The sequence below is a fragment of the Micropterus salmoides genome, unplaced genomic scaffold (genome assembly GCF_014851395.1).
Source record: "Micropterus salmoides isolate LMB-PRFRI ecotype aquatic unplaced genomic scaffold, ASM1485139v1 Ms_hic_scaffold_16, whole genome shotgun sequence".
Classification (NCBI taxonomy): domain Eukaryota; kingdom Metazoa; phylum Chordata; class Actinopteri; order Centrarchiformes; family Centrarchidae; genus Micropterus; species Micropterus salmoides.
The window spans coordinates 8,283,110-8,298,002 of NW_024040707.1; the positions used below are offsets into that span (position 1 = coordinate 8,283,110).

General features: G+C 40.8%; 1 protein-coding gene and 1 pseudogene across 1 annotated transcript; both read left to right on the forward strand.

Moving 5' to 3' along the window:
* Positions 1-6,240, forward strand: part of LOC119905169 — a 118,350-nt pseudogene extending 112,110 nt beyond the window's left edge.
* A 362-nt stretch (positions 6,241-6,602) lies between these two features.
* Positions 6,603-14,725, forward strand: LOC119905310 (lysine-specific demethylase 9-like). The gene is given in 8 exon segments (XM_038722181.1): positions 6,603-7,460; positions 7,463-7,903; positions 8,373-9,040; positions 10,538-10,675; positions 11,328-11,470; positions 11,802-11,969; positions 12,107-12,215; positions 12,353-14,725. Coding segments are annotated over 8 exon segments (2,403 nt in total). The 5' UTR covers positions 6,603-7,261; the 3' UTR covers positions 12,890-14,725.
* The last annotated feature ends 168 nt before the right edge of the window (positions 14,726-14,893 follow it).

The window sequence follows — 14,893 nt, forward strand, 5'->3', positions numbered from 1 at the left end:
AGACAGATTAATAGGGACTTGCGCTTCTTCTTTGATCTTTCATTTAAACAAGATTACCTGTGCCAGACTTTTTAATCCATTGCTTCAGCAGCAATTCTCTACCATTTCTCCCCCGCTCCATTTCGTTGCCTATCAGTTCCCCTTCTCCTCATTTAGCCCTCTGCCCATTCCTCAGTAGCAGCCTCCCAATTCTCTGTCTAATCTCAAACACATGCCTTGGGTCAGCCCAGGCTAGATATGAGCTGAGGCTGTCAGCTTGGCTGCATGAAGTGTGTAAACTCTTCTCCATGCCAGAACTGCTAAGAAGGCCTAGACACTTTAGATAGTGTGTCAGCACAGCTAAGTTTCCCACAAAGGCATTATAATGAGCTCTGCGAAGCATTAAAGTATGCCCCTGTTATACGCCACTGAACTGTAAAAGCAACATGGCTCTTTGCCGCCGCCACACTAAATAAATGTGCATTTTCAGTCGTTTTAATGTAGACGGAGATCAACTCCCAATATTCAGCTAAAACACTGGTGTTTGGAGATCATATTGGTTTTAATTCTCCGTTTGTAAACTAAAACGGAGTAGTGTGGATGGGGCCTTATTCTCTACTGTCTTTTCAATATATAGCATCTATACTTTTCATGTGCTATAGCACACATACACGCATTATTGCTTTAGATAGATGTGTGTGTTTGTGTATACACATGTAATTGCTGTATGTAACTGTATGCTAAGTTATATTGAAACACATGTTGAAATCGTCAGCATACATAACCTGTAATAGTCTATTTTCTTTATTTTATTGTTTGCCCACACTTTATGTCTATTTGTAATCAAACAAATAGATAGTGTAATAAAACACGGATAAATATATATAATATATATATTTAAAATATGTCTGTCACATTATAATGTATTTGTGGTCTTTTCTGGGGTAGGAATGGTGACACTGATCTAAAAAACTCTCTCCTACCAAAAGAGATGAGAACACTCATCATGTCAGGCTCTAAGCAGGTAAGACCATAGCCAAAAGTGTTTCTCAATTTACATTATGTTTGTAATTTACTCACTGTCCTTATACATACAACATATATATCAATACATATCAACCATGCAACAGTGACTTTCCAGGTTTGACTACAGCCTGGAAGTTATTGCATGCCTGTCAAGATGTGCTCCAATCTTGAAAGCTCATATTCTTGTCTGTGAACTACAGGACTGTTTTGTGGTGGAGCTGGAGCGCAGCCAGCGGGGCTTCGGCTTCAGTCTGAGAGGAGGGAAAGAGTATAATATGGGCCTTTTTATCCTGCGACTGGCTGAGGATGGACCTGCTCTTAAAGACGGCAGGATACATGTGAGTTTTTTATTTAATTTATTTTTTTGCATGCAGGTATGTCCCTGTCCTCTAAATAAACTGGGTAATACTACTTTGCACTTCAAATAAAATTTATAGGTCTTACTCAGGAGCTTTCAAGTCATAACCACTCAGACAAAATCAAGACAACTGTGCAACCACAAAACCCTCCATCAAAAAGTAAATATTACTGGAAATGTTTGTCATTCCTGTAATTATTCTTTGTCTTATTTCTATTCGGGAGCTACAGTTCCCATACTTTAGTGGCTTTGAGCGATGTAGACAATATAATGTTGCTATGAAGACAATTAGTTAGCTGTCAGCTACAACATGAGCTCCGTTTTTAAACATATATACATTTGTTTACATTTTTGCAAAAAGGCACCATTAACAGTATGCCAAATTAGCGTTATAAATGTGATTATTCTCAGGTGAGTTCTGGACTCTGCTTGTGACATGCAAGAATAGACTATATCTGTATTTACAGGTTGGAGATCAGATAGTGGAGATCAACGGCGAGGCCACCCAGGGCATCACACACACTCGAGCAATTGAGCTGATCCAAGCAGGAGGCAATAAAGTTCATCTGCTGCTTCGACCTGGCCAGGGCTTGGTCCCGGATCACAGTGCGTGACTGCTGAGAGCTGCATGCATGTACACACATTGTTGCCACTGCACATAGATCTATGCAATAGCATATTAACCATACATATATAGAATCTTTTGTATGGATATGCTTGAGAGGAGGGTGTTGAGGTTCTTTATTCTCATGCATGTGTTGCGAGCTTCTCTCTTGACCTTTCTCTACTCTCATTCTATCTCACTACTTCTATCTACCTCTTGTGCTTTTTATCTGCTCCTGTTTTCTGCACCGGCACGGCTGTCTGTTTCTACCTATTTATCTTTTCCTCCTATAGGTCTGAACTCTTCTTCCACCCTGTGCTTCTACATGAAACCAGAGCATCACTAAAGGCCTCACTGCTTTTCTTGGTCTGTCCGTAATAATCTTGGTAAACTTTGAACTCCTACTTTTGCCTTTGACCTCTCTTTTCAAAGTTACTCATCTCCCAGATTTAAGTGTCGTCCTCTGTTCCTTCCTTCACTCCCATGATCAGTCTGAAATAGATCAGTTATCTGTAACTCTGTAAACACCCAATGTATCGTAAGCAGAGATACTCTTCCCCTGGAGGGCTGAACCAAAGCAGTGAGTCCTAGAAGAACAAACAGACCTGCAGGAGTGCTGAGAGGCTTCAGAGCCCCGATAGTTAGTTTTTAAGGGTATTACAAAACCTGGTATGCCACTGAACACACACACCTCATCCTTAGTGTGAATGAAGATGGAGACCTGGAGTACTTAACTAGATATTGATCAGTGAGTGACAAGTGGTAAAAGGATCTGTGTGCATTCACTGGCATCAACCTTTCAATCCAGAGACCACATTAGAATGAATTTCTATGAGTTGTTGCTCCTAGAAATCCAAAAGCTCATTTCAGCACCACTAAGTCCATCACTTTGCTTTTTCTCTCTCTGGTTTTCTGCTGCATATATTTGCTCTCAAGCTAAGCTGTGCAATTCTTATCAGCTTGGGGGGAAATTGAAACAGTGCTGGGTGAACGCTAGCACCTTTTCCATTGATGGCTCTGTCGTCAGCTGATAGAGGGATATTACTGTAACGTAAGGGACACAATATGAGGATATTCTGCTTCTGTTGCATGACATGTTTAATTATCTTCAGTTGAATGTTTGAAATGTCTCATGTAAGGGATATTTAGCTTATGTACCAATACTTTGCTCAGCTAGAAAATTTTCTTACTCTCCACTCCTTGTTTCTCAGGTTCAAAGGACAAAGTAACCATTCCAACCTCAAGCTTTCCCAGACTTTATGTATCTGATGGGCAGTCATCTCCAGCTTCTCCATCCTCTGTCTCCCTCTCTACCTCGGAACTGTCCCCATCTTCACCCAAAACAACCGCCACTGATGAGTTCTCCTGTGGGGATCACACTGCATCTGGGTCCCCTGGCACTGGGCAGGAGCATGGTAGGCAGGCTAACAGACCCAGAGGAGAGCAGTACAAGCGTACCACCAGCCCCAGCACCCAGACCAGAAAACCAGGCAGGAGTGACTCCAAGCCAGCTAGTCCCAAGAGAGCCACTGAAAGCTGGGAAGATGATGTTGAGCGCTCTCCGAGCCCCAGAAAAACAGAGCGAGGCCACAGCGGATCCCTGGAAGATATGAGCAAAGAGAGGAGAGCCCAAGGGCAAAGAGACCACCGCTCATCTAGCCCCAGGAAGACCACCAAGTGGGAACATGATCCTGCTGTGCCTTTGATGAACCTTGTGGAGCCCCAGAGCCCCAGGCGTCCAGCTGGCCAACAGCCCAGCATTGCCTATGGAGAAGGGAAGGACAGAAGGTACAAGGAAGAGGATGCAGCCTACTGGCAGGAGAGGGGGGCTACAGAGAGTGGAGACAAAAGCTTGGGTACCAGTGAACGCCACAAGAAAAACAAAAGGGCGGAGCAAGAGGCAGCGGCACAAAAATCCCATTCCCAAATGCACAGGGACAGGGCAGGGTCGGATGGTGATAGTGGCACCCTGAGCCGGAGGAGTGGAAGAGAGAAGGGGAATAAGGAATATCGGGAAAGCAAGTACCATGGGCTAGCCGAAGAAGTGAATAGAAAGGACCCCAGAGGTTCGAGCAGTAGCATCCAGGACCCCAGCTGCAATGGGACCTCTACCAGCAAGAAGGCTCCCATCACCCCTGGTCCATGGAAAGTTCCCAGTTCTGCCAAGATCCAGTCCCAGGTGGACACAACTTACGCGGATAACTAATATCCTCATTGGATTCTCTGCGTACATTAAGAGAAAGCTGAGCCTCTGAAAGATGGATATTCAGAATGGGATTTTGTTTTTAGCAATCTTGGACAAAGCAGATCACTGTGCAACCAGCAACATAGCTTCTCATTGCTTATGATTTTGTTTTTCACCCAGTTTGCCTCGGTCAGTTTGCATCAAGCTGCTGATATATAATCTGACATGCGTGCTTGTACCTACACGAGTATTTGTACTGTACGGTAATGTGTGGACGTGTGTGACAGGTCGGGTCTGAGTGTGATTTTTGGATGTGACACTTAAGTCTATTTGGTGCCAATCAGGGACTCCGGTTATAAAGAAGCTGCTCCGTATTGCACTCACTGTGAGACTGTTTTTGAGTAATGAGATGAACTGCTCTTCCTGTCTTGCCACCTCGATGAAGGATCCTTATTTTTCCACTTTGAAGGTTTAAGACATTTTCATGCAATCACTCTGCTTTTTCTGCTTCCTGGCAAGATTGATTCACTGTTGTTGTCACTGATGGATGTACTAAAAAGTGAGGCTGGTGAGTTTCTCCTTAAATCGGCTGCAAAAAGGTCTTCTTCTTAGTCATTTACTGTTTGTTTTTTGTTTTTTTGCAAGCCCAACTTAGGGTTGTGAACTCTATGCGTGACTGTATTCGTACACATGAGAAGATGAGAGCTTTATATACATCAATGAGCAGACCAGATACTTGTGGTTATAGTTCTAATGTTTGTTACATGTGTGTTAATAATAAAGCATAATGTAATTTATTGAAATTATATGTAAACAAACCTGTTAGCATACATATCCATTCTGAGTCATTTCACTTTTGATGTGGACTTCATGACAGAAATAGAATGTGTAGAAAAACATCACCATTAAAATACTAACACTATAAAAACGTCAATCTATACATTCTATTTCTAATATTTCATGGTCTGTAAACAGTGACACGAGCCTGATTCATAATGTTGTCTACTGTTAGCAGCTCTGTATTTTAGATTCTCTGGCTATGTGTGTATGTATACAAGCTGACTAGTAGGCCTATGTATTTTAGATATTGCTGTAGCATCGACTATACTTAATCCAAAACATATATTATTTAACAAAGTGATTACATATATACTGAGACATAATTTAGATGAGTTGAATTAACAGAGCTTGATTGTAAGAAGTGAGACCTCTGCCTTCACCTTAATAAAACTTTAAAAGATAATTGAATTTTTACCATCACAAATGTAGGCACAGGTTTTTTTTCCTGCTCATTTTACCCTCAAAATCTATTTTTTGATCAAATTTTCAATTTAGTACATACCCATTAATGTGAGAAAGATGTACATTTTTACTTAGTTGTTAATCCTTACCAATCATGGCAAGTTAGTGTTATAAATAAAGCCAGATTCCCTAAGAATGCAGTTTATTTTGGTGCGTAATGCATAATGTGAAAATGGCTTGACTGCTTCTTTGGGAGTCCTATTTGAAATGACTCTGTAAAGTTTAACAAATTTAATGAGACAGGGATTTAAGTCCCAGATGAAAATGTGGGATTAGTGGTGCACTGCTCTGAAGACATTTTTGTGTTGTTTCAGTGTTTCTACTGTGGAGTACAGAGACATCTAGTGGTTCATAAATTGCTATTAAGAAACTAGTCAACTAGTGAACTGTCCCCTCATCAGCTCCTTTAAGGATGTACAGAAGTAACAGGTGCATCTATTGGTCCGGAAGATTTACTAATTTATTGTCCACTTTATTGTCGATACATGGGCTACTGTATTATTTACTGTTCATGCCATTACCATGTATGATACTGTCGCCTTGCATTGCTCCAACACATATATAAAAAGGATTTTAGTTTGGACATCATGGTAGTTGTAAATGTTTATAAATTGTACAGCACCTGTATAAATATTTGCCTTCATGCAGAAAAGAATCCTCTGTAAATCGTTTCATTATTTTTTTAATGGAAGTGAGAGGAAATGAGATAAAATGAGTGAAAGGAAATAATCTGGTCATGGCATTCTGTTCATGCACTGATAAATAAAGGTTTACTGAATCAACGTGCATTTTTCATTTTTGTTGTTTTGATTTAGGAAAGCAAGTGATAATACATCATAAATCCTAAAGTACATCCTACTGACCCAGTACTATATCTCTGGCACACCCTTTGGTGGGTATGCCATGGTAATATGCAGGTTCTCTTAAAGGGAAGTTTCACAATTTGTCTGTCTTAAAACAATAATCAGGTGCCCATATGTACATTGAAACAGGTTTTGCTTGCTGGAATCATTCATCCTGTTCATACTGACCATTAAAAGATCCCTTCCTAATGCACTTCACTTTAGTTGATGGGTGTCAAAGTCCACATCCTTCTGTGCAGAAATGCATTCCAAAGGTTAAGCAAATATGAGGCTTTGGTGGTCTGCCTTATCCTAACAAGTCAGTGTGTTTAATACGGAATTTCTTCATTGCGTCTCCCCAGACAGTGTTTCTGCTTTCAGCTGTGGTGGAGGGATAGTAGCCTAATATAAGGTATTCATTTTGTACTAAAAAGACAGTCTCGAAGATGCTCGCTTGATTTGTCCAACTCGAAGCCTCGTTATTAACGTTACAATATATTTTAGCACAGAGGACTTTGATTTTGTCCCATATCACTTAACATTGAATGCGGAAGCGATCTCTTAATCATTATGAACAGGTAGAACGATAACAAAACGGTTTGTGTCAATGTAACAAACGGAGACCTGACTTGTTTTAAGACAGCCTTAAAATGATGAACCTTTTCTTTAACCCAAGTCAGCCTTGTCTCTTCATTATATCAGTATGCTATTGTGCAGAGGGACTTTAGTAGTACGTTCAGCTCTACGTTCATAACATGTCGTCCTGCTCTAAACGATGAAGCACCGCCTCGTGTGGCTGTGATTAAATAAACCATGACGTCAGCTGAGCAGAAGTGTGTGCGTGCGAAGCCGCACGCATTCAGTATAGTATAAACCCCAACTCCCGTGTAGCTTTGCAATGTCAACAGACTACACAACCCACAGTTCCACGTTGTGCGCGTGCGCAACAGACTCTAAATATTGAAATGAACTACAAATTAACATCAGAAGGACTACATTTTTTCTTGAACATGCGCAGTAGGAATCCCGAGACCTTTAAATGTACTGTACGTGCAAAGATGGCAGCGCAACTGGACTTGCTTCGTGCGAAAGTAGAAGGAGAAAAGCTAAGGGATAGTCTCGATAGATTCATTAAAGAGAAGAAAAAGAAGAAACGGGATCTTTCGCTGTCAGTGACAAACGGCAGAGATGTGAAAAGGAAGCGAAGAAAGTGAAGCTCCATCACCACCAACACGCTGAGCACCGGACCCACCAGCCGCATCAGCTGCAGCAAAATCCTAAACCCCACAACTTCAGCGCAGATAAACATGTCATACACAGCAACCACCACCACCATCACCACAATCACAGCCTCACCAACGGCACAAAGAGGAACCTGCAGCCGACTTTACCGCCTCCTCCTCCGGGGAAGGTACCAGAGCAGCTGCAGAAGAAGCGAGCGGTGCCCCCCGAGCCACCTGCGCTCTTCACTTTCACGCCTCTCAAAATGGTCAAGGCCAAGCCCAAGGATCTCAAAGAGAAGCATAGGGAGAAAGACCTGAAACTGAAGCTCAAGAAGGAAAATACCGAGGCAAATGTGAAACACGCTGAACTGAAGAAAAAGAAGGGTGAGTTTTATTATTTTGTGCATATATACAAAAAGGGGGTTCCCTATTTAAAATGTGATGGAATACATTTATTCCCCAAAGTGGTGTCCATGGACCAGCACAAGTCTTTGACAAGTTGTAAGAGGTTTACAATTTTCACTCACTAGGTTTTAGTACTGTAACAGTCTGCAAATTAGTATATTGTTTATTACAGATTTCAGTCTCCTCTGTAACTTCTACCTGACCTCTTACAGAAGAGGCACACTGTACTAAGTACCATAATAAAGAACTAAATAGATATACTGTATATGCCCCCCAGAGTTGTATTAATTGGTGGTCTGCTGTCTAGTGTAAATAATTTTAGGCTCCATGACAATAGAGATGTGGGTAGCATGCCATTAAGAATCACCATTGCTTATTAATGAAGCTTCCCCTCCACTCTCTACATGTACCCTTTCCCTCTGACTTTTACTTACCTCTATACCTGTAGAGCCAAGGCCCCACAATGGAAATGTCAAGTCTTTAACACTGGAGGAATACCTCCTGAAGAAGAAAAAGAAGAAGAAGAAGCACCGCGAGGAGGAACACAGTGCCAAGAAGGTCCGATACGTGCACAACAAAGCTGTTCAGACTGTATGTGCAGGGCTTGGAGCAGATCTTACTCTGCCCATACTCCCTGATCTGTCACTGTCCGCCACCATGAAGCATGAAAGCAGTTACCAGCCTGGCGGAGACGCTATCAACAACCACCAACCCTACCTCCATGCTCTCAAACTGGGACAGGTCCCCTTCCTCTCCCACCAAGACCACTACATCCGTAGCTCCTGCCTCCAAACAGGCACCTGGTGCGGACGCTTCATGCATGAGGAACAGCAAGCCAATGGTGGAGGATTAGTTCTGCATGCCTATGCTGATGAGTTAGCTTGTCTAAGCCCGGCTGAGATGGAGTGCTTTGCCCAGGAGTTTCTGGAGTTGGCCTTTGCTGAGAAGCCTAGAGGTGCAGCCTCCTATGCCTTGACAGTGGTGCACAGTGCAGCCGCCTACCTACCTGACTTCTTGGACTACTTTGCCTTCAACTTCCCCAGCACGCCGGTCAAAATGGAGCTCCTGGGCAAGAAAGACATTGAGACCACTACTATTGCCAACTTTCACTCTCAGGTATGTCAAAAGGCAAGTGGTCCACCTAGTTTTAACAATGGTTTGGCATTGCATTTAACAAATTCCTGGACTTTTGTGAAAACAAAATATATAGATCATAGCCTCTGATGATTCCTTATCAATGGATCTGTCAATTCGATTGTTGATTATTTGGTCTATAAAATGTCAGAAAATAGTCAATAAATGCCCACGCTGACAAACTGACATATGCTTGTTTTCCCAGACAGAAGAACTTTGGTGTTTTACAAAAAAAACTCCAACAACTATTAATTAATTATCAGAATTTTTGCTGTTTCATTTTTTTTTCAATCGTCGCATTGATTAAATAAAGCAGTCCACTAAATGTTAAATGAGTTTTCTAGATAGCTAGTAAAGTAGATACAAGAGCAGTAGCATAGAATAGCATGCCATCACAGATAAATTATATTATATTCAATTTTGTTGTGGCGTCACTGGGTTGTAACCTCATGTTGCACTGTGAGAGGCAAGGACTTCTTAGAAGGTGAAATCTAAACTTAAGGATGGGTTTTGGTTACCTTTTATATTACTGATACAAAATATAATTGATTTTAAATTAAGAAACAAAAAAATCTATTAAAATGAGCAGACTGCTGTGCATTTAGGACCGAAAAATAAGTGAATACCCTAAGTACACTGTTGTTCTGGTGCTAAGTTGTCCCTGTTCTTAAAGAGATCTCATGGAGCCGCTTGTGTTCCATGCTTTTTATATACAGTCTTTGGTTCCATGCAGCTCAGCGGTTATCTGTTCATGTAGGGAAAGTAGACCTAGTTTGATAATTTCACCACTAGAGTCCAGAGAATAAAGTGATGCTTTGAGAACATAATGATTGCACTAAAATGCCTTGTTGTTTCTGCTGCACTTTACTGGGTCAGTGCTGTACATAAAACTACATACTGTAGTCCTTTGCATAGAAAACACATTATAATCACAGCATTGTTCACTGATCAGGTTAATAATGTTGTGCAGATTCATGTAGCCTTAGAACCTTTTGTTACAATGATTGCAGTACCTACTGTACCGTGGGAGCTGTGAGTTCTTTTGTGAAAAAGAAATCTACATATTATAGTATAAACCTCACAGGCGGTGGTCTGTAACTTCTCTGCTAGACACACTCATAGGCATGTAAGGAATCCATCAGTGTGACTGTATTTTTAGTGGTATAGCATTAACAATTATGTCTTGTAAATATATCTACAGAGGCTAATGCACGTAATGCACACATTACATAATAATAACTAAATCTATGCAGGTTTGGACTTTATAGTGTTTTCACACTGAAAAAGGGACAAAATTAAGTACTCAAAACAGTCAGTATGCATACAAAAAAACCTTGGTTATACTTGGTTTTTGGTATACGAACTGGAAAAACCGTATACTAGGACAATTAGTATGTAGTGTATTATATACTGTATACAATTAGTGTGTTATATGGAATGGGACACACTGTATGACATAAGGTGTTCCTCCTGTCCTAGGTGAGCCGGACTTACTGTTCAGGAACGTACCGGTCTGGACCCATGAGGCAGATCAGCTTGGTGGGAGCGGTGGACGAGGAAGTTGGAGACTATTTCCCAGAGTTCCTTGACATGCTGGAGGAGTCACCCTTTCTCAAGGTCAGAGGAATATATATATATATATATATATATATATATATATATATATATAGTTTTTATCTTTTTTCTAAGGACCATATTAAGGAAAAATGTGCACTCTAGCTTACCTGCAAAAGCCTGGTACTGAACCACTTCATGGCAGTCACAGCAGGAACAATATGTTTTTTCTCTGACTGCCACCTGATTGGAGGACTTGAACTCATAGTGCATCCATATCCTGTACATCCTCCTCGAAACCTCACACTTAATGTGTTGAATACAGTATGTTTTTCTCAGGAAGCTCATTATGAATTACAAGTACCACACTCCATAAAATAACTCTCATGCACTTTTGTTGCTGTAACATCTGTTCAATCTGTTTTACTTTTCATAAGAATTCTGTAAACACAATCTAAATAACATACAGCATTTTGTCGTTATATGGTGGCTTGTAGTTAAGTTTTTCATCAGTTGCATCCCAAAAATACTATCTTTGAGATTCTAGCATAAGCATATGCCCATATGTTTTAGCAACATGCAGTATATGTTTAACAAAATGAAGCGTACCAGGTTAAGTGGGATCCCGCTCTCACCTTGACTCTGGATATTTGGTTGAACACAACATTGCTAATACTCACAGCTGTATGTGTGAATGTCTGTGTGTGTGTAACAGATGACCCTACCTTGGGGAACCCTATCCAGTCTGAAGCTGGACTGTCGCTCTCAAAGTGACGATGGGCCCATCATGTGGGTGCGACCAGGAGAACAAATGGTACCCACTGCTGACATGCCCAAGTCACCTTTCAAAAGACGCAGGTACAACCCCAGCTGCAAATGAAATCTATAAACACAGTTCCATATCCAAATGATATAAATAGTCATGAAAATGAGTTTCGGTGTGATTTTGAAAGTTAAGATTAAGATCAACTTTATTGTCCCCTGAGAGAAATTTGTCTTGGGCATCAGTGCCGCATGAGGCTGAAGTAAAGACCAGTAACACATATGGACTTTACACTCACATACATCATACAATCCACCATACATTTACATTACATTGCACAAGATTCTATGACCCTGCCCCTGCATACTGAAATCATGTCTTCTTGTCTTTTCGCTATCCCTTCCCATCCTCACATCCTTTTGTTAGGTCCATGAATGAGATAAAAAATCTACACTACCTGCCGAGGGCCAGTGAACCCAGAGAGGTTCTGTTTGAGGACCGGACTAAGGCCCATGCAGACCATGTAGGCCAGAGTTTTGACTGGCAGAGCACTGCTGCTGTAGGGGTACTAAAGGCAGTGCACTTTGGAGAATGGTGAGTGCCTTTTAATATGTTTTAATAAAGATGTCGATAAATACTCATTCATGTTTTCGTAATGGCATAAAGATATGTGAAGGGGAAGGAGTATCAACCTGTCTGTGTGTTTCATGCTTTTTTGTAATATGTCACAGGAATAACCGACCTCGGATAACCAAAGATGTAGTTTGTTTCCATGCTGGGGACTTCAATGAAGTTGTCCAAAGGCTTCAGCTAGATCTATATGAGCCCCCAGTGTCTCAGGTGAGAAGTGGTATTTATTTATCCATTAGGATGTATGTCACGTCACAGATGTTTTAGTTTGATTATTATAATACAGGTAGCTTATAATGCTAAAATTTGAAACATGACACTGCTATGCACTGTTTATCTTCATACAGTGTGTGCAGTGGGTGGACGATGCCAAGCTCAACCAGCTGAGGAGGGAAGGCATCCGCTATGTCCGTGTCCAGCTCTGCGACGATGACATTTACTTCATCCCGAGGAACGTCATCCACCAGTTCAAGACAGTGTCTGCAGTCTGCAGCCTGGCCTGGCACATCCGCCTCAAACAGTACCATCCAGAGGAGAAGGACAAGGAGGAGGAGCAGCGGCCCAATGATCTCAGCCCCACCTCAGGCCGAGTCTCTTTTTCCTCTCCTGCCAGGCCTGACGCCACCGTAACCCCCTGTGCACGACCACAGGGAGACAACGTCCAAGGTGGGGTGGCCAAGACTGAAGAACCAGAGTTCCAGAGGCCCGCTACACCTCCCCAAGAGCCTCAGCCAGCCCCTCCACAACCCACCAAATCTGCCCATTTGCCCCCGACATACAAGGTTTCCCACCTTTCCTTGGAGCCAGTCCACTCTGGATGTACACCTTCAAAAGAGCCCACCCTTCCAAAAGCTCTCAGCCACACTTCACACTTCCGTAAATGACCCCCACACCACCAACAGTCTCTCTTTCTGCCCACTGTGGGAGGAGTGTATGTTAAGGAATTGAAGACTAAAACAGACCTCTGTGTCAATCAGGAAGCTTTTCAAAATAAATTATTCTTCACACTTTTTAAATCTTTAAATGTTGGTGAAAATGTTCCCAGATGTTTTTTGTTTTTTTCAGCCAAAGCATACTACTTTAATGGGACTACGTACCACATTTTGCTATTTTTTATGTGATTGAAACTAAACTGGAACTCTCTACTGTCAAAAGGCGTGTATCATGTAAAGAATTGACAATATAAGTTGCCATACTTTCATTTTATTTTATTTTTAATTTATGTTCAAGGCTCAGCTGTTTCTGTTTTTTGGCAGAGGTTTGTCATTGAAGAATGAAGTTTGTGGCACTCATGTGCAGGTGGAATAATTGTTAAGTATCGTGATGGAAGCATGATACTGACATTATATTCATTTCACTGACATATGCTTATATACTAACCTTACCCAGAAGCTACATTTGACTGTGTTTCATAGATTCAGGACACTGTCTGTAAAAATGGGCCTCTGCTCATATTGGATTTCCTGAGTTGGTCACAGCCAGTAAACAAAGAATAATCAAAATGAGTAGTATTTTGTTTTGAAAAACAACTTTAAATATTTCTTTTAAATTGAAAAGAAACATTTAGGGGCATATACTTATCTTATTAAACTTCAAGAACTTAAAACTTTTTTGTCACCTTTATAAGTTGCGATTTGTTATTAAATGCAATTTTACACAGCACCCTTTTTCTTACTGTTGATACTGTTTTTTAATTATATTTATTTTGTCAAGATTGAGCTCAACATATGAACACAGGCTTGTAACCTGGGATGAATATTTAATATTATTATCTAAGTATAGGAGCGCCTCTAAATGATGAAGGAATTACGGCTATTGCAGTTAGCAATAATTGTCTGAATCTTTTCTTCAGGTGTGGAGCATGTCTTCAGAAATTGATATGTAAATATTATATTATTGTTGTAGCTGGGAATATGTGAACCTTGTCAGTACACTCAAGTCATTTTTCATTTTATTTAAATTCATTCTCACCTTTAGTTTTAGCTGGTAATGTCACTGGGTTGATGAGGGCACTGGTCTAGGGGGTTACTGTGCTTGTGTCCACTCTCCTCAGTGCAATTGTGTGGATTTATACTGCAAATGCTGATTGTTTTTTTCTCATAGTTCCAGCAAAGTCTGGAATAATGAGGCCTCGTACAAAATGATCCAAGACTGAACATGTAAATGGTTTGCAATGTGACAGATGGAAGTGTATTTCACATTTCTTTCAAAATAATGTGTCCTAAAGTATCTTAAAGGTTTCTGATCAGAGTACAGGATTTACAGTTCTACTGAACCTCACAGAGGCCTTCATTCTGTAGTCTTCTACAAGCAGTCTTCTATAAAGGAAGTGATGGTGTTCTACCACTGACTACATCTTAGTGCCTTGTACTGTACACGGTTAGCCTCATTTAAAACTGTGAGGTGTGTTTGTTAAGGAGTAGAATGGTAAAATGGGGATTGGCAAAGCAGTCCTAGTGTATATTGTTTTTGTTTTGTTTTTCTATTTATAAGAAATGTTTCTCATTGCTTTTTGAGTTCTACATCTGCATGTCACCTAGGGGCAAACAATTACAACATCGTAGAGTTATTGAAAATTATGCCTTTCATCCACACTAGATCATATTCAGGAAGACGAATGGTTACTTTGTTATGTCAGAAATATGGCTGTCATACGTTCTTGACTTACTAGCTCAATGTAGAAATAAATTGACAGTTAAAATACTGTCACATCAGCCTTTTGTCATATTTGTTGTGATGCTGTGTATTCTAGAACCAATGATTGCTGTTGTTAATGTTTGTATTGAGAAGTTTTTACTACTTTTTGTCAGTTTTCTGGGTGAAAAGTTAAAAGACCATAGAGATCTGGTACCGATATGATTCAGTCTTTGTTAAGTAGAAGGAAAAAC